The sequence below is a fragment of the Watersipora subatra genome, chromosome 2 (genome assembly GCF_963576615.1).
Source record: "Watersipora subatra chromosome 2, tzWatSuba1.1, whole genome shotgun sequence".
Lineage (NCBI taxonomy): Eukaryota > Metazoa > Bryozoa > Gymnolaemata > Cheilostomatida > Watersiporidae > Watersipora > Watersipora subatra.
The window spans coordinates 34,049,013-34,074,122 of NC_088709.1; the positions used below are offsets into that span (position 1 = coordinate 34,049,013).

A 25,110-nucleotide genomic window follows, 5' to 3' on the forward strand; every position below is an offset into this window, starting at 1 on the left:
ACCATTTTAGTTCGAGTGGGTGAGTTGCGCTCTCGAACGCGTGTGCATTTTAGTTTTTGCGCTAGGCGTTTCCGCTCACACATGGAAGCGGATAAATTACGTTGACGCATCGGACAAGAATCTCTGTTTTGCAAAGTAGCCTACATCTGCTTATTCAATTGTAGTAATGGGAGACGGCGAAGTCAAAACGTTTTTTTCAGCTATTAATTTATTTCCTGAGTGTGCACAAAAAGAAAAGTCTGAGCATGACTCAGAAACCAGTACAATCCAAACACACATTTCAAAATGTTCTCTTACAGAAGTGTTAGACGCTGCAACCGAAATTCTTCCATTTTTTGGTTAGTGTAACCAATTTATCAACCAGCAATTGGTATTTTATTAATGTAATATTTGTGTAGTTTAAGCCTACTCTTTGGTACCCATGTTCTGTCAGAAAGTGGCCTCAGAAATCCCTAGGCAAGGGTCATTCGCAGAAACAGCGCTGTAAGGAGGCATTGTGAATCTACTCAGCGAACTTGTTTTATGTCAAGGTCAATTGATGTGTATTGATTGAGTGTATTGTAATTGATATAGAGGAGTGGGACTGTTTTTTTAGGTTATTTTTTGTTGATGTTTTATCACTAGTGGTTAAGCCGCCAGTAACTGCCATATGACATGAAAATTGCTCAGACTCATATAGTCTGTAATCAGCAAATAACTATGTACTATATTTGGACTTGCAGAGATTGTCTACAAATTGCTCCGACTTTGGCAGTTTTGCAGATGCTGTAGGCAAACTTCTTTTCATAAAATTTTCAATATTTTTAAATTTTTACCATGGCTAGGACTAGGACATAAATGGCATTTATCTCAATTTGCTTAACATCATAGCAAATTATATTTTGTGTTGTGTATTGGTAGCATGTCTCATAGCCATTCCAAAATTTGTATTATATTTACCCAATTTACATTTAGAGGTGGGACATTCCAGCTTTTATTCTAGCTTGCATATGTTGTAGTTTAAGCATTCCGTTTTTGCAGTAGTTACACTTGTTCCAGCAAGAGCTTCATCCAACTGGCGTTTGTTTAAAGATATCTTTTGAATTGGGGTCTTTGTTGGCTGCGAAGTGACATGCAGATGTCCTTGTTAGTTGTGAATTGGCAAGAAGGTGCTCTTGTTTTATGGGCAATGTTAAACTGTTTTTCTTGTTTGTTGGGTGTTGTTTTAATATTTAATATATCCATCTCTCTGCTTTAGATATATTTGGTGCTTTTATCAAAGTCTGCAAGAATGATTTTGAAGGAAACATTAATGTAAGTGTTTTAATCTCGACATAAGTTAATATGAGCTCTACACCTGTTAAACTAATAGAGTTTCTTTTGTCCTCCTTACTTAGAAGCTAACCCTTGTTCTCTGCTCAAGTTAATTGAAATGATAGAATTAAAAGTATGTATTGCAGCTCCTGCCAAAGTTAAAAAGCTACTTAGTATATGTTTACCATTGTTATCGAATATATACACTCGCAAATTTTTAGACTGAAGTGCTATGATTTCCAGGTCCTTTTTTATTCATGTCTTATAATTATATCACTCTTTACTGTTTCCAGAAATTGAAGAGAAAAAGTGCGGCCACTCCAAACGCTAAAACATTTCGACAGCTGCTTCAGTACGAGCTGGATAACAAGCTTGAAAAGAAGACGGATAGTGCATGTATTGTCACCCTTTGGTTTAAAAGGTTTGGTCGATTTTGAACTTTTTTATGCTTTGGAATACAGTAAACGCTACTAAAACATAAATAATCCATTCTGAGTCGAGAATGTTTACGTTATAGGGTTTTTATGTTATACGATCGTAAAATACATTTAAATTGTCTAATGCGTACCAAAGTCATTCTAAACTATTAAAACATGGCCGAATTGGAACATGGACAAAATGGAATGGGCAAAATGAAGCATGGCTTAATTGGAACATAGCTGATCTGAAACATAGACGAATTGGAACATAGCCAGATTAGAACATAGCCGAATTGGATCATGGTCGATTTGGAACATGGTCGAATTGGAACACGGCTTAATTGGAACATGGCTGAATCGAAACATGGCCGAATTGGAACTTGGCCGAATTGGAACATAGCCAAATTGGAAACTGGCCGAATTGGAATTGGATACTGGCCGAATTGGAACATGGCCGAATTGGAACATGGCCGAATTGGAACATGGCCGAATTGAAACATTTGGAATTATAACAGAATTATTTGTAAGTTTCTAAATGTTTTGAATATAAGTAAGCTAATTCTTGAATTCAGGCTACACATTTTTACTTTGCTCCCATATTATGCCCTTATTAAGCTGTCAACCTAGTTTTTATATTTGTCTTCCCAACACGTTGGAAATAGTGTTGATGCTAGCGAAAGCGTTTGCTGAACACATCTCATTCAGTCCTTGCACCAGAAACACCTAGAAAGTTATGCTGCTTTTGTGGTTGCACAACTTAGATGGATTATATGGACTGTGATCAGACCTTGCTAGTTAATGTGATGGGGAGTTGCTTTCTCCTAACAATTATTTGTTGTCACTCCCATATTAAGCTAGCAACTCAAATTAGCCCTATTTTATCAATCTTCTGTAAATATACCCAAGTATACTTGACTTTCTCTTTTTCAAGGAAAGGACTACCAATAATATAGCTGCATGTTGATGTAGCATCCTACAAGTCTGACCAAGTTTGCTTATTAATTGTTTTGGTCTGAGTCATACTTTCACGAAGACCTTGATAAAGAATCTGGTCAAACTCTTATGTTATTTGTTTGTAGGGGGCTGCAGTTTATAATCGCCATGTTGGAAGGTTTTATCCAATCAGACAATGGTTTGCTGACGCAGGACTTAGTGAGAAAGGCCTATGAGGCGTCCCTCAAGCGTTATCATAACTGGATCGTACAGAAGTCTGTCACAGTTAGTTTCCACTGAGTTGTTCTTTCTCTCTTTATATTCATTGTATTTCCTCGCTCTGAAGATATCCCTTTCTAGAAATTGTTCGTCCATCAATAAACTTAGTTATTGGTGAATTTCCATAAAGCTAAGCATACATACTCCCACTAGTTATTGGTGGATTTCCATAAAGCTAAGCATACATACTCCCGCACCAAACAACTACCGAAGCTCTTCTTTTTTAAGGTACTACCTTTCACAGCTTGGTAGTATCTATTTTATGCGTTTTCCACTTTTTAAAATGAAGTTAAAACTGCAACCATAAGGTTTTCTTTTTAAAACTTCAAAGTGAAACATCATGCGGAATGCACTAGAATCTGTCATAGAAAGACTTCTTGTAGTAGTGCGTGTATGTATAGAGATCTATATGTATCTATAGATGCTACGAAAGACCAATTACTAAAGTTGGAATCATAGTAATTCTGTTTCTGCGCCCTAAACAATAATTTTGTTGTTAATGGTTGTCAGTGGTTGTCAGTAGTTGTCAATGGTTGTCAGTGGTTGTAAATGGTTGTCAGTAGTTGTCAATGGTTGTCAGTGGTTATCAATGGTTGTCAATGGTTGTCAGTGGTTGTCAATGGTTGCCATTGGTTATCAGTGGTTATCAGTGGTTGTTAGTGGTTGTCAATGATTTTCAATGGTTGTCAATGGTTGTCAATGGTTATCAGTGGTTGTCAGTGGTTGTCAATGGTTATCAGTGGTTGTCAATGGTTGTCAGTGGTTGACTGACTTGAAACAGATATTTCTCTATACTTTGATACTTTTGTAAACATCATACAATGAGGGACAGACAAAATGATTTTCCTAAATTTATTTCAATAAACGGAATTATTTTGTTTTTATTGGTTGCCCACATGTCCTTGTCCCTAATCAAACTTTTGTGTTTCTGTCTTTGACTCAACATCTGCCTGTATGAACTTTGTGATAGACTAAGGTCCGTTATTAGGAGACAGTCTGTCTTTGCCTCAACATCTGCCTGTATGAACTTTGTGATAGACTAAGGTCCGTTATTAAGAGACAGTCTGTCTTTGCCATCTCAACATCTGCCTGTATGAACTTTGCCATCTCAACATCTGCCTGTATGAACTTTGTGATAGACTAAGGTCCGTTATTAGGAGACAGTCTGTCTTTGCCATCTCAACATCTGCCTGTATGAACTTTGTGATAGACTAAGGTTCGTTATTAGGAGACAGTCTGTCTTTGCCATCTCAACATCTGCCTGTATGAACTTTGTGATAGACTAAGGTTCGTTATTAGGAGACAGTCTGTCTTTGCCATCTCAACATCTGCCTGTATGAACTTTGTGATAGACTAAGGTCCGTTATTAAGAGACAGTCTGTCTTTGCCATCTCAACATCTGCCTGTATGAACTTTGCCATCTCAACATCTGCCTGTATGAACTTTGTGATAGACTAAGGTCCGTTATTAGGAGACAGTCTGTCTTTGCCATCTCAACATCTGCCTGTATGAACTTTGTGATAGACTAAGGTTCGTTATTAGGAGACAGTCTGTCTTTGCCATCTCAACATCTGCCTGTATGAACTTTGTGATAGACTAAGGTCCGTTATTAAGAGACAGTCTGTCTTTGCCATCTCAACATCTGCCTGTATGAACTTTGCCATCTCAACATCTGCCTGTATGAACTTTGTGATAGACTAAGGTCCGTTATTAAGAGACAGTCTGTCTTTGCCATCTCAACATCTGCCTGTATGAACTTTGTGATAGACTAAGGTCCGTTATTAAGAGACAGTCTGTCTTTGCCTCAACATCTGCCTGTATGAACTTTGTGATAGACTAAGGTCCGTTATTAAGAGACAGTCTGTCTTTGCCTCAACATCTGCCTGTATGAACTTTGTGATAGACTAAGGTCCGTTATTAAGAGACAGTCTGTCTTTGCCTCAACATCTGCCTGTATGAACTTTGTGATAGACTAAGGTCCGTTATTAGGAGACAGTCTGTCTTTGCCATCTCAACATCTGCCTGTATGAACTTTGCCATCTCAACATCTGCCTGTATGAACTTTGTGATAGACTAAGGTCCGTTATTAAGAGACAGTCTGTCTTTGCCATCTCAACATCTGCCTGTATGAACTTTGTGATAGACTAAGGTCCGTTATTAAGAGACAGTCTGTCTTTGCCATCTCAACATCTGCCTGTATGAACTTTGCCATCTCAACATCTGCCTGTATGAACTTTGCCATCTCAACATCTGCCTGTATGAACTTTGCCATCTCAACATCTGCCTGTATGAACTTTGCCATCTCAACATCTGCCTGTATGAACTTTGCCATCTCAACATCTGCCTGTATGAACTTTGCCATCTCAACATCTGCCTGTATGAACTTTGTGATAGACTAAGGTCCGTTATTAAGAGACAGTCTGTCTTTGCCATCTCAACATCTGCCTGTATGAACTTTGTGATAGACTAAGGTCCGTTATTAGGAGACAGTCTGTCTTTGCCTCAACATCTGCCTGTATGAACTTTGTGATAGACTAAGGTCCGTTATTAAGAGACAGTCTGTCTTTGCCATCTCAACATCTGCCTGTATGAACTTTGCCATCTCAACATCTGCCTGTATGAACTTTGCCATCTCAACATCTGCCTGTATGAACTTTGCCATCTCAACATCTGCCTGTATGAACTTTGCCATCTCAACATCTGCCTGTATGAACTTTGCCATCTCAACATCTGCCTGTATGAACTTTGTGATAGACTAAGGTCCGTTATTAAGAGACAGTCTGTCTTTGCCATCTCAACATCTGCCTGTATGAACTTTGTGATAGACTAAGGTCCGTTATTAGGAGACAGTCTGTCTTTGCCTCAACATCTGCCTGTATGAACTTTGTGATAGACTAAGGTCCGTTATTAAGAGACAGTCTGTCTTTGCCATCTCAACATCTGCCTGTATGAACTTTGTGATAGACTAAGGTCCGTTATTAAGAGACAGTCTGTCTTTGCCATCTCAACATCTGCCTGTATGAACTTTGTGATAGACTAAGGTCCGTTATTAGGAGACAGTCTGTCTTTGCCTCAACATCTGCCTGTATGAACTTTGTGATAGACTAAGGTCCGTTATTAAGAGACAGTCTGTCTTTGCCATCTCAACATCTGCCTGTATGAACTTTGCCATCTCAACATCTGCCTGTATGAACTTTGCCATCTCAACATCTGCCTGTATGAACTTTGCCATCTCAACATCTGCCTGTATGAACTTTGCCATCTCAACATCTGCCTGTATGAACTTTGCCATCTCAACATCTGCCTGTATGAACTTTGTGATAGACTAAGGTCCGTTATTAAGAGACAGTCTGTCTTTGCCATCTCAACATCTGCCTGTATGAACTTTGTGATAGACTAAGGTCCGTTATTAGGAGACAGTCTGTCTTTGCCTCAACATCTGCCTGTATGAACTTTGTGATAGACTAAGGTCCGTTATTAAGAGACAGTCTGTCTTTGCCATCTCAACATCTGCCTGTATGAACTTTGTGATAGACTAAGGTCCGTTATTAAGAGACAGTCTGTCTTTGCCATCTCAACATCTGCCTGTATGAACTTTGTGATAGACTAAGGTCCGTTATTAAGAGACAGTCTGTCTTTGCCATCTCAACATCTGCCTGTATGAACTTTGCCATCTCAACATCTGCCTGTATGAACTTTGTGATAGACTAAGGTCCGTTATTAGGAGACAGTCTGTCTTTGCCATCTCAACATCTGCCTGTATGAACTTTGTGATAGACTAAGGTCCGTTATTAGGAGACAGTCTGTCTTTGCCTCAACATCTGCCTGTATGAACTTTGTGATAGACTAAGGTCCGTTATTAGGAGACAGTCTGTCTTTGCCATCTCAACATCTGCCTGTATGAACTTTGTGATAGACTAAGGTCCGTTATTAGGAGACAGTCTGTCTTTGCCATCTCATCATCTGCCTGTATGAACTTTGTGATAGACTAAGGTTCGTTATTAGGAGACAGTCTGTCTTTGCCATCTCAACATCTGCCTGTATGAACTTTGTGATAGACTAAGGTCCGTTATTAGGAGACAGTCTGTCTTTGCCATCTCAACATCTGCCTGTATGAACTTTGTGATAGACTAAGGTTCGTTATTAGGAGACAGTCTGTCTTTGCCATCTCAACATCTGCCTGTATGAACTTTGTGATAGACTAAGGTTCGTTATTAGGAGACAGTCTGTCTTTGCCATCTCAACATCTGCCTGTATGAACTTTGTGATAGACTAAGGTCCGTTATTAGGAGACAGTCTGTCTTTGCCATCTCAACATCTGCCTGTATGAACTTTGTGATAGACTAAGGTTCGTTATTAGGAGACAGTCTGTCTTTGCCTCAACATCTGCCTGTATGAACTTTGTGATAGACTAAGGTCCGTTATTAAGAGACAGTCTGTCTTTGCCATCTCAACATCTGCCTGTATGAACTTTGTGATAGACTAAGGTCCGTTATTAAGAGACAGTCTGTCTTTGCCATCTCAACATCTGCCTGTATGAACTTTGTGATAGACTAAGGTCCGTTATTAAGAGACAGTCTGTCTTTGCCTCAACATCTGCCTGTATGAACTTTGTGATAGACTAAGGTCCGTTATTAAGAGACAGTCTGTCTTTGCCATCTCAACATCTGCCTGTATGAACTTTGTGATAGACTAAGGTCCGTTATTAAGAGACAGTCTGTCTTTGCCATCTCAACATCTGCCTGTATGACCTTTGTGATAGACTAAGGTCCGTTATTAAGAGACAGTCTGTCTTTGCCATCTCAACATCTGCCTGTATGAACTTTGTGATAGACTAAGGTCCGTTATTAGGAGACAGTCTGTCTTTGCCATCTCAACATCTGCCTGTATGAACTTTGTGATAGACTAAGGTCCGTTATTAGGAGACAGTCTGTCTTTGCCATCTCAACATCTGCCTGTATGAACTTTGTGATAGACTAAGGTCCGTTATTAGGAGACAGTCTGTCTTTGCCATCTCAACATCTGCCTGTATGAACTTTGTGATAGACTAAGGTTCGTTATTAGGAGACAGTCTGTCTTTGCCATCTCAACATCTGCCTGTATGAACTTTGTGATAGACTAAGGTTCGTTATTAGGAGACAGTTTGTAAGGAGGCCGGTGTTGTTCAGACTAAATGATAAATGGTTGACCCGTTATTATATCTATATATCTATTAAGTCTTCCCGCATTAGATTAAACTTTGATAGTTTAGGTATTTCCTGTACACTGGCAGGTATGCCCTAGTTGCCCATAAGTTACAACAAAATAATGATTATAATATTTGACATGAACTGTTTATGGCTCATGGGAATTGGATTGCCAAGTCTTTTATTTTATAGTAATTTAATATAATTTCAACTTATTTCACCTTTTTCCTCCTTATCTTAGTGTATCTCTAACAATCTTGAGTAATTTCAATTAAAATTAATTTGATAGTTAATTTTTCTTTGAAATATTTAATCACACAGCAAAGATTATTAAATATAGTCTGACGGTATCTTGCTAAGGTCTGCCGTTCATAATAACTGGTAATCAAATATAATATATATCAGGTATAATTTATATCAGGTTTTTTTGCCGGTTGTCCAAGTTCTATCTGGTTTGTCCGCTGTATCAGGCTTTGATGCTTTCTGCAAAAATAGTAAACGTGATAGACAACTTTGTTTTGATCAGGAGTTATTCCTCCATTGCACAATTTATTGTCATCAATGAGCTGTAATTTGTAGCAAGCTGTCAGTTCGACCAACTAAACACTTTATGCTATTAGAAATCTATTATTATATTGCATGTATATCGATAGAAGGAGGCGTCTTCCTAACTCAAGTTTGGTCTATTTGTACACAATTCTACAAAAGCTTAGATATAAAACCTATTGAAATAAGACAACTCCTTCTATCGATATACACGCAGTATAGTTACGGATTATCAAACTTAAATTCATCAAGCAACCATTCTTGAAGGTTTAAGTCTATCTTATGCTGCCGTCTATCATTGTTAGTTGTATTAGTCGCTTTGAGATATTTCAAAGTCAGCATGGTTATTACAACTGAATTTGGAGCTTCGTTTTAATCAAATTTGCTCACATATTATAAAATCAACACATGTACGCTCTCTTATTTTTTGCTGATTTAAATATGCAAAACACACCATTACTTGGCCACCTTTAATTATACTATCACTATATTATATATATACTAGAAATTCCTCTGTCATACAGCCCACGACCAAAGTGATAATGGAAAAAATAAAGGGTACTGCTGGTTGAGAAATGCAATATTAGCAGTTAAATGGCACTGCAGTGCATTAGGAGAACTGCAATGGTAGCTGCAATGGTCGCTGTAATGTACTGGGTGTTATTATGTACAACAAACAGCAATAATGAAGAGAAAAGATTATACAGTCAAACATTGATAACTCAAACTTCACGGGACCGAGTTATCAGAGCGTTCAAGTTATCAGAGCACTGTCATAAGTCTATGTATTTATCAGTAGACACATGTAAATATACAAACTATAATATAAATCAAAAGCATAAATGGCTTGTTTCAAACTAAATGCTTCTAATGTAAAGTTTAAATTGTTTTTATCAGAAAGTATAGAGAATTTTGTATTACTTGAGATTGGTTTGTTGTTTTAGGTGATGTGATTGCCAGGACGTTTTCAGATTAAAATTGGCAAAACTTGATCGCGGCTGAAATGCTCAGAAGAAAATACATCTTTTTCTTTTGAGCGTTTTACCCAAGATCAATTTTGCTGATTCTTCTTGAAGTTTATGCGAAGGTTACCTCGCTTTTCCTTGCCTTAGAAGGAAAAGCGAAGGCAAGGAACCAACCATCGCTATGCGGGTGTTTGGTAAAAATAAAATTACACCAAACTTTTAGAAGATTTGTTGACAAAATTATTTTACCGATGATGGTAATAACGAAGCCTACGAACTACTAAAAGTTGAGGTTTATCTCTATGGCTTGGAATAAAGTGATATTCTAAAGCGATAACAATCATCTCGGTAGCCGTTGGGCAAAAAACTGTTCGATTTAACGAAGTTGAGGTCAAGTTATCTGAAGCAATTTATCATTGCATGGGAACAAACCAAGCAAAACCCTTCGAGTTAACCATATGTTCGAGCTATCTGAGGGCGAGTTATATATGTTTGACTGTATGTTTATATCTCTTCCCTGCAATAGGAGAAATGCAATATTAGAAGTAAAATGGCAAGCTGCTGTGTAATATACACAGTTTGAAAGTTGGTTGTGTTGAATGTAGAATGGTTTTGACATCGATCTGTAACAAAAAGCAAGCATTAGCATTCACGTGTGTCTGGAAGCTTTCTGCACACTGGAGCAAAATAAAGAAATGTTCTTGTCATAAAGGGGCATTGTAGTTTGGCCCTAGCTTGTACATAAGATATAAAGAAATTTGGCTAATGCTCTAGATAATTTAAAGGTTGACTTGCAACAAAATTCACATTACAGTTATTTGGTATCATAAGATTCACCATGTCTTACTCTGTAGTGTTGTAAGTGCCAAATATGTGGAAATGTGATTACAAGCTCTTAAAAGCTAAAAAACGAAAAGCCGCCGTAGATTGGAATCTCTTTATTTCAATGGCGTAGCCACGATATTTGGTTATTGTCTTGTCACGTGATGTTCTCACGTGAATTGAAAGGCCAATAAAAAGCTCATTATAAAACTTATCGTAGCACTAGTTTATGACAAACACTTCGGGTTTTATCGAAGACCCCGTATCAAATATAGATGCTCGCTACTTTACAGTTTTGTTTCGGCTTGGTCTAATTGGCAAGTCGTAATCTGATCATGTGACCCAATACTTCGCAAATAATTTCTGCAGCACTTTTCGATTATCACAAGTGACCAACAGGCTCGTCATGATTATCAGACAATGATATGTACTCCTTCAAGCTAAGGCTAAAAAATTAAACGGATTTTTACGGTAAGTTATAAGATATCACTGCTAAAAGTGAAAGCATTACAATGACGATAAAACAGACGCGTAAGAACAATAGACATGGTTTTATTGAATGCGTGAAGTATATTTGTGAAATATTTCGACGAATAAGGTTGCATGAAAGTGTATCGATCGGTCTCAATCGGTCTACATTTATTACAGAAACCTTCGGCAATTGGACAATGCCATAGAATGGGGAAATGTGCACGTTTTTCTCGTAAAATGCGCACGGCTTTAAGGTTCCATTATCTGTCGCACTGCTTTATGGATATTTTGTTGGTTGGTCTTAATTTTGATTAAAAAGGCTTGTCAGGTTTTAATGGCGATTTTAGGCTAAATTATTCTTCTAGTTATGTATAATTCGATCAGATAGGTAAGTTTTGAGATATTGTCGACACTTTTCAAAGACTTGGTAACATATTTAAATAGGTTTATGTGTTTTGTATCATTATTATACTTACCCTAGGACACTTATGTATTCGCCTCATCTAACTTTCGCGTTTTTGCGGAGTCATCCTTTCGCGAAAATTTCATGTGCAAAACTAAACTATCATAACGAACAAGCGAAAACGCGAAATTAAATAGTTTTGTTCATTGATAGTCAGGCCTGTATTCACTGGTTGCAAGTTGGGGCGGCTAATGTTAGGTGACTAGTTATGAACACCTAGGGTGTGGAGGGGTGGGGGCGGTGTAAGCCCCAACAGGTTTCTCTCATGTAGGGCCTTAGCCGGGCCTCTCGTGTGAAGTTTTAAAAATTTTTATCGGTAAGTATCAACATTTTTCTCTTTTTTGAGATTTGTTTTGTTTTAGGTGATGTGAATGACTAGACGTTTTAAAATTAAAATAGGCAAAACTCGACCGCAGTTAAAACGCTCAGAGAAAAGAGATCTTTTTTTTTGAACGTTTTAACAAAGATCAATTTTGCGGATTTTATTTTAAGTTCATTCGGAGGTTTTAGGCTTTTGATGGGACATGGCCAAGCGGGTGTTTGGTAAAACTTGATCTTTTGTAAACCTTTATAAAAGTCGTTAACAAGAATATTTTGCCGCTGATGATGATAATAATGACGCCTAAGAACTACTAAAAGTTGATGTTTGTCTCTATGGCTTGGAATGAAGTGATATTCTACAGCGATAAAAACCGTGTTGAGGTCGAGTTATCTGAAGCAATTTATCATTGCGTTGGAACTGACCAAACAAATCCGTTCGAGTTAACCTTGTGTTTGAGATGAAATGTTACATTTTATCCGAGAGCGAGTTATCCGAGTTTGACTGTACTTAGCCGTGAAAAATTCCCAAAAAGTTGGGGCGGCTCAGCCGGCCAGCCGCCCCAGGGAATACGGGCCTGTTGATAGTCCAAGAAACAAATGGCAGCAAGCGATCAAATTGCATTATCGACCTTGCCCACACCATTCTACCTGCGGTTCACAATTACAAACTAGTCGCAAATTGAAATTTTTTTTATCGGTGAACTGAACCTGAGAAATCTAATTATGTTTGTTCCACTGCATTTATTTTCACATCACTATATTTTCGCACTTATCAGAGCTGCGAAATTAAGTTGCTGCGAAATTTTACTCTGTATGCTACTCATGAAACTAAATACTATCGGAATATAAGTGTCCTAGGGTAAACGACCCCACAGAAAAATGGTTAAATTTTTCCATGGGATTTCGGTAGCAGGGTTTGGGTATGGCTGTTGACGGATAATTTTCGAGAGTTGTGGGCACATATGCATTTACCATAAAGCTCCCAAACACTCACTTCACTCGTGTTTGGTCGGGGGATTATTATATATATTATACTATCATTATATTATATATATTATACTATCATTATATTATATATTATGCTATATTATACTATCATGAAAAAGAGGGCCAAAGAGAGTCAAATTTAAATTTGGGTTTGAGAAGTATGTGTAAATTAAAAAAAATATTACAAAATAATGTTAAGTCTTTCTTCCTATAGCTGTAGATGCATAAACAGAGATGCCAACTATATTCAGGCGAGATACATTAGCCATTAGTGATGAAAAACACTTCAAATTTTGGTCTTCCTGGGAGCTTGTTCAGTTATGACATGCCATGATATCTTCTAATGGATAGCATTGGTCTTCCTGGGAGCTTGCTCAGTTACGACATGCCATGATATCTTCCAATGGATAGCAAAATCAAAAACACTTCTATTGCCACGTTTATGATTGTGCTGCCAGATATCGTACAGTTTTATTCTTTATTTTGACAGTTAGCCGCCAAACTTGCACCTGAGATGTCCATTGTTATCAGCAAGCTATGCTATGGGAAGGAGGGCCTACAAGAACAGGTGTGTTTCTACAGCCTTTCTATCGTCTCATCTTTTTGCATGGAGTAAAGCAGCTTTTTGCAGGCTATGGCTTTGTTACGTTATCATAGAAGTCCGTAACATGATAAAAAGGAGGTCTTCTTCTTTGTAAGAGGGATATAGCAGTGTGTAGGGGTTGGTGTGTTTGGTTTATGGTATGGTCTATTATCAAGTCTGTCAAGATTATCCAATGATGGTCTGCGGTGTATCGGAATTATCCAATGATGGTCTTCGATCTATCGGAATTATCCAATGATGGTCTTCGGTCTATTGGGATTTCCCATGATGATTACATGCTTAGTCTATCGGGGTTTCCCATGAATGTTGTGTGTTTGGTCTATTGGGAGGTCCAAAGACTAGCGATTTAAAGCTCTTTACTGGTGAACAACCAACTCGCTGCAGTCCGGAGTGGGAGTTGGTTGTGTGAGGAATAGCACGTCTCTCCGTCACATCAACAATGCAGAAGGAAGTGTTATTAGCTCAGTATTGAGTATTGACCTGTAAGTTATACACCTCTATGATTCCTTATTACTCAATACGATGGTAGTATCGCTAGCCTTGAAAAACACCACAGAACAGGGTTGCTATGGTGTTAAAGCTACAAAAAGAGTTTGCTAGGGTTGATGTGTTCACCTTAACTACAAGCACTATAACAGGCTATTGTGGTACGCGCGTCTCTCGGCATTTGTGAGTTTTATATTATTTAGTGTATAATTTTGTGCGAACATGTAATAACGATTTGTCTGAGGCTATATAAGCTGATTAAAGTTTTACTTCTTTTTAACCTAAACCCAAAAGCATTATCATTAAATTATCATTAAATAAGTTTAAAACTTATTGTTACAAGATTAACTATAATGCTTTCCTTTGCCACGTGAGCAACTCAATCACCCAACAATTGTCATCACTTGACTGTATGCTGTCTAGTATCATTACATAGCCCTAGTCTACCAAAACGTCCAATAGGGAGGGTGGGCTATAAACTTGTATCATAACAGGTTTTGGTACAAATTACAGTTTTCTATTTTTATATCAAATATTTATATTCTTTATAATCTTTTATGTATATTATTCTATTTTTATATTATTTTCTATATTATGCATAATGTTATATTTATTATATTGCTTTCTATTAGCGCCTAAAACTAACATGTATCAGCAGCATGCTAGGCTGTGTAAGCTACAAACAATGGTAAATTATAAATGCTTACAAGATGTGGTAGGTAGCATGGGAGTTGTCTTCCCTATTCTTATTGGTTAAACTACTAAGAATAGGGTAGAAAACTAGTCTTCTGCCATCTAGCCACAGAATAGTTGATAGTTCAGACTGTCAACTTATATCTTATGATAGCTGCAAGAATTTCAGTAATTTATGTCTCAGCAAGCAACGTCTCAGCAAGCAACGTCTCAGCAAGCAACTTTTCTACTTTAAAGATGTAGTTGCGTCAAAAAAGTCAATTTAATGAAATAAAAGGCTAAAACATCAGCTACAATTTGATGCCATTTTTGTCTTTGTAGACCAACCCTGTCCAGAGATATATGCGTTTGAATGAGGCCCTCTTTTAAAAAGCTCACGTTCCAGCGGGTGCCTATTTCGTGACGTCACAAGCAAGGTATCTGAAACGAAACCACGAGCAATAAATATGAGGTCGATTCGTTAGCCAATCATGCGTGCGAAATTTTTATATAGGCCGTAATAAATGTTATCACTCGTAAAACGCGTTGTCTGTGATCTCGAAGAATCTCATCGTTACAGAATTCTCAACGTTACTGATTCAACGCGTTTCAACAATTACTAAGTTATACATAGTTTCAAAATGGCTTTAAGTTCGAGGGACCGCTACTCAGAGTTATCTGAGCAACTTTTAGTAAAAGATTAGAGTAGACAGCCTATGGCCAGAGCTGACAGGCGTCAGCAGCTTTTTGCTGCAGAAGAAGACAGAATGGAGGTAAATTAACTTAGAGTCTTCTATACTTAAGTAAATGTAATATTTTTTATAGTCATAAATACATATACTAATTAATAAAATGATAATTTTTTGCTATCTCCAATCATCGTTTCACAGCTTATCTGCCGTTTTACCTAGCTATAATATTTTTTTCGAATTTTCTTTGGTAAATTAGAGTCATGATTACAAATTATTTTCACTCGTAGGAAGTGGGTAAAATCGATTGATCATTGCAAATCTTTAATTTCCAGAACCAAAGCTTCGAATCGTTGGCTTGGCGTACTTGTGCCTTTATTAAATGTTTATTCGTTTTTAAAATTACACTCTCAATCTATTTAACTCCCAATTTGGAAGCTGTCAATAGATACGCTTTAGAATGACATATCTATGAATGACATATTTATTGCATCTACTTTGTTTACATTTACTTGTTTTACTGATTACAGAATGTTTATGTCGTCCCACCAGCCGAAGAAGCTTTGTCAGTGTGGAAACTGCCATAAAGGAGAAAGCGAGACTTGAATGCGTGCTGGATAAGCCATGATGTTTTGTTTGAGTTTGTTGCAGTAGATGAATTTGTCTTATTGTATCAGCTAATACTATGTGAGTGGCCACGACTTGATGAATATTTTTAATAAAAGCTTTATGCCGAGATGAAAATATTTTTGCTTGTAAAAATTATATAATAAAATAATATTGTTGAAGATAATGCAAAACATGATTTGCAGAATATTGTAGTGAATCGGATATGGTATATGGGTGTCCGCAGAACTGGAGAATGTGAGTTCAAATCCAGTTTGCAGCAGACTTCTCATTCTTAAAACTCTATCCCTGTCTATATTCTTTTCAAAGAGGTGGCTTGCTTATTTCACTTATTTAGTATTCGGTAAGAATACTGCTAGTAAGAAACTAGTACGTAGGCAATAGGTAATAGGCGACATAATGTGGGCGGGGCTTATGGGAGGCTGTATATCGTTTGTATGGGTAGCTGCAGAACTGTGCTGATACAAAGACCGCGTTCTACAAAAGTGACTTGACAGAATTACCGTAGACCGGTAGAAATGGTAGTCGGTACCCAAATGCTTACACAACATTTAGAGAAAGTGAGTAGAACAAATTTTCAATTTTCGTTATTTGAGGCCTTTGAAACATTCATAATAATGCATCTGTAACAGGATTTAAAATTTTATTCTAGCCAACATGAGCAAATACAAAATAAGATATATGCCAATAGAGCCGCGTAAGACTAGACTTTTATCGCAAATAGCCGATGTGAATACGAGAGATAGAGACAGGTTGCCAAACGCGTGACATCATTTTGGGCAAGTCTGGGCACGTTTTGGTGGCCTGAGCGTTTTTACGGCGATCAGATTTTTTCGGTTTTAATCTTCAAATATCTTGGCAATGCGATCGCGTAACACAACAAACAACATATCAACTGATAGAGAAAAAAAAATGCTTTCTTTTAAGATTAACTTAAATTTGACGCAACCACATCTTTAAGAGGTAAAAATAATGTTTCTTCTAGCTTTTGTCGTTGGAACAATCCAATACCTAGATACCGATTACTCACTTGGTTTTGTCTTGTTGATAGTTCTATTGCTGTTACTGTTTCACTTTTAACTACAGCACTGTTTGTAGCTTCTGATAAATTGAATGAGATCATTAACTTTGTGTAATTTCCGACACTAGAGATCATTGTTACACTGTAATTTCATCTTGTAAACTTACTGCTTTCAGCTTGATTTGATCAAGCTTGTTATTCAATGTTGACGGCTATGGAATCATGAAGTCGTTGCCTGTCAAAATGGTTGAGTACATGAATGCTTGAACAATGCTCAAAAGGTGGCGTAGGCTTGGAGCAGAAGCTTGGAGCAGAGTTGTTGTGTGTTAGTAGACCAGATGCTATCTCGACTGTCCTATCTTGCAGTTGAAAGACGACCAGAGAGTTTACCTCGAGCGACTAAAGCCTGTGACAATTCACCTTCACAATCTTCTCATTGACCTTGGCCTTGACAGTGAGGAGAGAATGGCATAGTTATGGACTAAATATCTACTCTGATTCAGATACGTCTTCTCGTGTGTAATTGCTAGCCCGTCTTGTAAACCTCTCAGTATTTATGTCTATTTTCAGCACCTTTTTGACTTGTTCTGTTCTTGCTAACTCATGCATAATCACATGTCCTTGAACTTTTATGTACACATTTTAGAAGTGATTTTTATTTTTATGCTAATTCTGGCGTTACCTTCCTGCCATAAGGATACAGCTGTTGCCTCGGGCATTTGTTTAAAAATCTCAAAATGCTTTCTGGTTTATTCAATGATAGAGTTTGGTTTCCCAGGCTATTTCATTTGGTATTTTTCAGATTTTCCTGCTTTTTGTTTGTTTTGTCTCAAAGTTGTGTTACATTTGGTGACTCATATCCTTGGCCATTATATCTCCACATTTAGTATTGGGTCACATATGGCTATCGAACAATTATGTCAGTTCATAACGTCTGCATCGTCTCTGAGCAACTTTCAGTCTTTTGATAAACTTCCGTTTTACTGAACAGTCGCTGACCAGAGTGGCATTCTAAAGTCTATGTTCTCTGGCAACTCCGTTTTGGCTTACTTTGAATTGTCCCTATATTTTGCAAAATTGCATCATGCCAACTTTTTTGTCACAGGGTTTTAATACCGTTTTAATAAAAAAAACATTGCTATATTTTGCTAATGTATTCCAAGTTTTACTAAATTGTAGAATCAAGTGTTGGAAAGAGAGTTGTCTAGAGAGTTATCTGCCCTCTAACAACTTTATATTTGACTCACTAGAACTGTTAAATAATATTATAGTAACAACCAAGATAGAATAGTAGCAAGAAAGAGGTGCACTGTTCTATGACTCTCTATGCACAACTACATAATATAACATATTTTTATCGGCTCATTGCTCTGTGTATCTTCTAATCTTTTACAGCCCGCCCTGTTTTTAATCTCAGTGTTTGCTATCTGTTGTTGTCCTCCCTTTGCTATTTGTTGTTGTCCTTCTTTTGCTATTTATTTAAGCTTTTGGTGTAGTGATTTTATTATTGGTTAGTTCTATGCTTAAAGTGTCTCCTTCACTTGATCGTTTATTCTTTCTTTGGGATATTGTGCTTTTTTCTGTGTTGAATTAGATAAAAAAACTTGCTGCTGTCTATAGTTTACTCTCTACTAACCCTGCTCTGATATATTTTTGGTATATTTAGGTGCTAATAACAATAAATTTGCTAATAAAATGTACTGTCTAATTTCCTTAGTCGTGTGCCCATCGTAAATACCTCATATGGTACTACACTGGGCACATTGTACAGCTCACTGAGCAGATTGTACTCGTGTAACTGGTTACTCCACCATTGGAACTAGGTCCTCAGCTGGAACTTGCTATTGTATAGTTGTTGGCAAGTAATTGTGGGTCGAATGTAAATATTGTTCATATCACAGTGGAATGTTGACTTACAAAAAACTCTGGGTACAAAATTTTCATGGTACTAAATGCCTTGTAGTAGCAATTTTGCTTCTACTTACGGTAGATGTTTCCAGGAACGAAAGACAGAAAGAGCGTTCGTATTTTTTGCTCGTTTGCTTCCTATGTATACGACGTACACCGTGTCTCATTAAGTTTTATTTGTTAGCAGCGAAAATCGGCAAATGAAGTGTTTTGTTTTTTGTTCATTGTATAATTTGGAGTTATCATGTATCACATATAGTGTAAGACAACTTGTTTAAAAAAATTTAAGTTTGGTGTTTTTTGTATGTGTGCTGAAGTAAATAAATCTTTTTACTTAGGTTTTTAAAAACATTCTGCGCAAAACCAAACCAATACAGCACCCACCTTTTCTGTTCGCCATCTTCTCAATCCCCGTTGTATTTGCTTAGCCTTGTTGAGACGGCCAATGCCGAGGGCGATATTACAAAGATAAATAAAGATTAAGAATAGCAATGATAGATGAAAAACTATTAATACTAGTATTAATAGTATTATTATTACTAACAGGCTCCACCCTTTTTTTATTTGTACTTTAATGTTAGATATCCACCAACTAGTAACATTTAACTCTCTCTGTATATGACTGAAAACTATTCCAGAATTAATAATTGGCAGACTATTTGTAAATAATAAATCACCAATGAATATTAATACATTTTGTACATAGTCAGCATCCTTCCTAGGATAATGATAATGCTACACTTGGCAGAAAAAAAAAACTCAAAATGAATCTGTAATGCAGTTTCCCACTGGTGTGTTTGAGAATTATACTAGGGTTCTCCCACTGGTGTGATTGAAAATTATACTGGGGTTCTTCAGCAGAGCTTTCGGACAAACTGCAACATTTGCCCATCTTGTTTTATAGAAGCTTCTTAAAAATATTGTAGCTGTTTTCATTACAAATCCTATTTATTTCTATCAATGTCACGCTAGCAATCAAGAGAAGGAGTTCTTTCCTAGAATTGTTATGTTACCAAATAATTACCATACATTTTTATAAACCTATGTTAGGCTGTTTGTTTCCATGGCAATATTCAATGGCATTATATATAGGTAAGTACATGGTGTGCTTACATAACCGATGTCATGTTGGGTGCTTCATATTCTCATGGCAACCTTGTTTCGTCGGTGCACTATGACAGCACTTCACTTTTATCTGAGCATGTCATCGCTGTTTTCTAATTAATATTCGAGTATCCCTCTTGCTGTCATATTATCAAGAGTGTGATGTCATAGAAACTTTTTAGTGTAATTGGAATTCTTGGTGTTTAGCTGTTCACACTGTTGATTGAGTTCCAGCATTCACTTTACAAAGTTAGTGTTATAGAGGTGCAGAATAGCGGATGTAATGTGCAGAATAGTGGATGTAATGTGCAGAATAGTGGATGTAATGTGCAGAATAGTGGATGTAATGTGCAGAATAGTGGATGTAATGTGCAGAATAGTGGATGTAATGTGCAGAATAGTGGATGTAATGTGCAGAATAGTGGATGTAATGTGCAGAATAGTGGATGTAATGTGCACAATAGTGGATGTAATGTGCAGAATAGTGGATGTAACGTGCAGAATAGTGGATTTAACGTGCAGAATAGTGGATGTAATGTGCAGAATAGTGGATGTAATGTGCAGAATAGTGGATGTAATGTGAAGAATAGTGGATGTAATGTGCAGAATAGGGGATTTAACGTGCAGAATAGTGGATGTAATGTGCAGAATAGTGGATGTAATGTGCAGAATAGTGGATGTAATGTGCAGAATAGTGGATGTAATGTGCAGAATAGTGGATGTAATGTGCAGGTTTGAAGAGGAAGATTGGGGTTCAAACCTCAGTAGTTCTAATTTAGAAAAATTAAAAAAGCGATCTATGCGAGAAGTTGGATTTCCTTCGTAAGAAAAACTGCAAAATGGGGTACATAATGTAACAATGTACATCCGTCATAATGAAGGTTCGCTTTGATTTGGATAAACCTACATGGTTTCAACTGTGTGTTAAGGTAATATAGTTACAAAATTTCTTAGCATGAAGTGCTGGACAGAAATATCTTAACAATATTATAATATAATATATACATATATTAATATATTAGTAAGTAAACATTATAGTTAGTGGCAAGAACTAAAATACGTCGCGCTATAATTTTTTTGTTACTGTTGAACTTGACTTCTCGTTTAAATAGTTATGCATGCTTGCTAGCTGAGGATTTGATATTCTTCTGTAATGGATTACTGCAACCACGAAACTAGTACTGCTGGTATGTAAAATGCTTATGGCCTACCAAGTAGCAAATCTCTGGGCACTAAATCACCCTTACGCGGTGTGAGCCACCCTTAACTTTCAAGTGAACTGCATGTATTACATAGAGTTATTCTTACCACAACATAGAGCTATTCTTACCACAACATAAAGCGACTCTTACCACCAGGGTTGGACATTGAGTGTTAGCTTGCTTTCTTTTGGTGCCCAAAAAACCATTTTTTCATTTTAATTACAAATGAACAAGGAGAAAATAGCGGGCTGTGATAAAACTGCCTGGTAACCCATAGAGTAAAAACACAATGTTTTCATCACATACAGTGTGCTATTTAACCACTCTGGCACTCAGCAATATGCCCACTGTAGGCGTTCCTCGTAACAGCAGTATATAAACATAGCTGACATTAATCAATATGGTGGCTTCAAAAATCTTTTCCTTCAGTGATGTTGTTGAAAAGAATGATTGAATAAACAAAATTATTCTTCAAAACGTAAATGACAATGCGTACCAAAGCATGAATTGTTTGCTTAGCTGTAATCGCCAATGCTTGCTTGCTCTTCCGTGCAATCATATTAGACTCATTGAAAATCTAGCTTCATTGCTTTATGCTAAGTCTTTAGGTACTTGCAAATACCTCCATACTTCTGTCGAGTATCTGATAGGGTGAAGTGATCAACACTAGCCACTAGACATATTTGCCTGGCTAAACTCTGATGTGGGGAAAGGGGAGGCCCCCAACAAAGCCTAGAGGTTTTCATCTTCTATAGCCTGATAACTAGTCGGCGTATATGAATGTTTGCATTGCAGTTCTTAATGCAGACATACTGCTGTGACCACGTTAGACAGGTGCTGACAACATTAGACAGGTGCTGACAACGTTATACAGGCACTGACAGCATTATACAGGTTCTGACAACCTTAGATAGGCACTGAAAACGTTTGACAGGTGCTGACAAGTACTATTGCGCTATGAGTGGCTACTATCCAAGCACAAATCGTTACACAACTTCTGGCAGGTGAGTCTATTAAGACTCGACACCAAAGGCCTCTGCATAGCCTCTGATTTACTTGTTCACCTCACGGCTGTGCTAATGTACTAGATACTTTCTTTAAAACCCGCATTTTTGGGTCTATGGATTTTCACCGTTAAAATATTTTTAATAGTCTAGAGTCATCATGCATGACTTCCTCTTTACTGTCAAAATACCACAATATTAAAACTGCCTGTAGTTAGTTATTGTATAGTTTTATTTGATAATGATGTAATGCTAACAAAAGGGCCATAATCCAAAATGCATGTGTACAGGTTTTATCGTATGTATAGGGGTTTAATGTACTTGTATGAGACAATAACTCTCATCCTTACGAGTCATACGTACCTATAGTGTACCATAGTATAGTGTACCATAGAAGAGTGTACTATAGTAGAGTGTACCATAGTAGCGTGTACTATAGTAAAGTGTACCATAATAGAGTGTACCATAATAGAGTGTACCATAGTATAGTGTACTATAATAGAGTGTACCATAATAGAGTGTACCATAGTAGAGTGTACCATAGTAGAGTGTACTATAGTAGAGTGTACCATAATAGAGTGTACTATAGTATAGTATACCATAGTATAGTGTACCATAGTATAGTGTACCATAGTAGAGTGTACCATAGTAGAGTGTACCATAGTAGGGTGTACCATAGTAGAGTGCACCATAGTATAGTGTACCATAGTATAGTGTACTATAATAGAGTGTACCATAATAGAGTGTACCATAGTAGAGTGTACCATAGTAGAGTGTACCATAATAGAGTGTACCATAGTGTATTGTACCATAGTATAGTGTACCATAGTATAGTGTACCATAGTATAGTGTACCAAAGTAGAGTGCCCCATAGTAGAGCATAATATAGTATAGAGTTTACCATAGTAGAGTGCACCATAGTAGAATGTACCATAGTATAGTGTACCATAGTCAGCGATTTTATCTGGCAATTCATATTAAAAGTGGTTTGTATTGGCAGTAGATGTTGACGGTAGATGTCAGCGGCAGATGTCAAGAGAAAAAGTGAAAATTGTTGTTCGTTTAAGTTATTAAGAGTAATTTTTGTAAAAAAAAGTCTTCAAACACTAAAGACTGTTTTTATTTTTTTTTGTACAAATTAAAAAAAGGCAATTGTGCTAAAAAGTTATAAAACGATGGTTTACTTTGGTGTCGCTTGAGCCAGTTTATGGTGTCAGACCCGTTGATAAAAACTGTTGAGGCTTGCATCGGTTACAAGAACTCTTCATGTCTCTCTACAATGTTGAACATTTTGGTTCACAACCGCAGCAAGAAGGGAAAAGCATTTTACACAGACGCTAGTAATTTATACTTTAAAGACCTTTCTATAGTACAGAATAGGATTAGACAAAGACTGTTTCACTCAAACATATATTTTAGCTGTTTTAAATATATAGCTTGCCATGATACCAACAGGTCACCTGGTTACACCAATCCTCTCAGCAGCAGGTCCTCCTATTCAAGACCTCGGAGTTCTGCATACGCTAGAAACACATCCAGCTACAACACCTACCCAAGCAGGCCGATAGCCAGCCGTCTCTACAATAGTAACCGCTATCTCACTAACAGCTATACCTCTGGCTATACCTCCAGTAGCTATAGTCCTAGTACTTATAGAACGGCGAGCGCGTATAGCCCTTCTCGCAGTGATTATGGCCGACCTTCTACGGTCTCCAGGGCTTGGGCTCCTAGTTACTCCTCCGCACGTGTGCCAGGTAGACACTATTTAAAGTTGCACCTTCAAGTGTGCTAAAATATTAACAAATATTTTGAAATAATTTTAGTACAAACAAGTTTAAGGAACCAGAACTTTAATTCATAATAATTTAATATTATTCACAACTTCCAAGGAGATTTTCCTAAGTGTATGGTTGTACATTTGGGTCATTGTAGTGACCTCGGATGACCTTTGCTATAAGAGAGCAAAAAATTAAATTGATTACTTACAGATATATTATTATTTCACTATTATTTAATGTTATTAAGAATTTCAATAACAGTGAATAGAAACCATAAAATAAATTTTCAACACCCTAACAGTATACATTATATATTATATATCATTATATTGTATTAAATTAAATCATTTTGCGTCATACAATATCATATTATATTACAGAGTACTATATTGTAGTATACTAGTCTATAATATCTTATATTGAGACTATATTGTAGTACAATACTATATTATAAGTTCCTGAATTACATTTGTTAACAGCACTCCAATAGCATGTTCACTGCTTGTTCAATCAACCGCTGATGGAATACAGCCTTATTATGAGTTGAACATATTCTAGTATCTTACCGCAGTAGTATTTCTTTAGTTGAAAGAGATGTCATCGTACCGAGCAGTGCTGTCATTACGGGTGGCACAGGAACCACCCCTAACTCGACACCTACAAATCATAATGCTAAGCCATCTCAGACCCAACTAGAAGCTACCACTTCAAAGGCCACTCTGACAGCGATTTGCATAGACACTCTGGATTTGCTGATTTCTGTAAATACAGAGGAGCACCACACCGATATGTATGTGCTATGCGTTCTGTCACTTTACTTAGCCTTGATTCTGTTTCCTCTAACATCGAGTCATGACAAAACATTCCTAAATCTTTCAAAGTTATAAAGTTATGGTAGATGGATATGTTATAAAGTTATAAAGTTATGGCAGATGGATATGTTATAAAGTTATAAAGTTGTGGTAGATGGATATGTTATAAAGTTATAAAGTTATGGCAGATGGATATGTTATAAAGTTATAAAGTTGTGGTAGATGGATATGTTATAAAGTTATAAAGTTATGGCAGATGGATATGTTATAAAGTTATAAAGTTATGGCAGATGGATATGTTATAAAGTTATAAAGTTGTGGTAGATGGATATGTTATAAAGTTGTGGTAGGTGGATATGTTATAAAGTTGTGGTAGATGGATATGTTATAAAGTTGTGGTAGGTGGATATGTTATAAAGTTGTGGTAGATGGATATGTTATAAAGTTGTGGTAGGTGGATATGTTATAAAGTTGTGGTAGGTGGATATGTTATAAAGTTGTGGTAGATGGATATGTTA

The 25,110-nt window shown here is 36.9% G+C and overlaps 2 protein-coding genes across 3 annotated transcripts in view; both read left to right on the plus strand.

The window, feature by feature from the left end:
• The first annotated feature begins 94 nt into the window (after window positions 1–94).
• Window positions 95–18,474, plus strand: LOC137387562 (glycolipid transfer protein-like). Its single transcript, XM_068074022.1, has 6 exons — window positions 95–338; window positions 1,238–1,293; window positions 1,587–1,714; window positions 2,792–2,930; window positions 13,176–13,253; window positions 17,151–18,474. The coding sequence occupies exons 1-6, from the start codon at window positions 167–169 to the stop codon at window positions 17,256–17,258; spliced, it is 681 nt and encodes a 226-aa protein (XP_067930123.1). The 5' UTR covers window positions 95–166; the 3' UTR covers window positions 17,259–18,474.
• Window positions 18,475–21,841: 3,367 nt separating this feature from the next.
• LOC137387276 (hemocyte protein-glutamine gamma-glutamyltransferase-like) overlaps window positions 21,842–25,110 on the plus strand; it is a 28,580-nt gene continuing 25,311 nt past the window's right edge. For both annotated transcript variants that reach the window (XM_068073627.1, XM_068073628.1), the window contains exons 1-3: window positions 21,842–22,002; window positions 23,458–23,756; window positions 24,366–24,570. In XM_068073627.1, coding sequence (XP_067929728.1) covers window positions 21,956–22,002; window positions 23,458–23,756; window positions 24,366–24,570 — 551 coding nt within the window. In that variant the 5' untranslated portion in view covers window positions 21,842–21,955. The remainder of the gene's footprint in view (window positions 22,003–23,457; window positions 23,757–24,365; window positions 24,571–25,110) is intronic.

Bases quoted from the DNA above. Each gene is read 5' to 3' on its own strand.
- LOC137387562 (XM_068074022.1), top strand. From the start codon at position 167: ATGGGAGACGGCGAAGTCAAAACGTTTTTTTCAGCTATTAATTTATTT. The intron at 1,294-1,586 runs GTAAGTGTTTTA...TACTGTTTCCAG, and splicing joins ATTTTGAAGGAAACATTAAT to AAATTGAAGAGAAAAAGTGC. The intron at 1,715-2,791 runs GTTTGGTCGATT...ATTTGTTTGTAG, and splicing joins GTCACCCTTTGGTTTAAAAG to GGGGCTGCAGTTTATAATCG.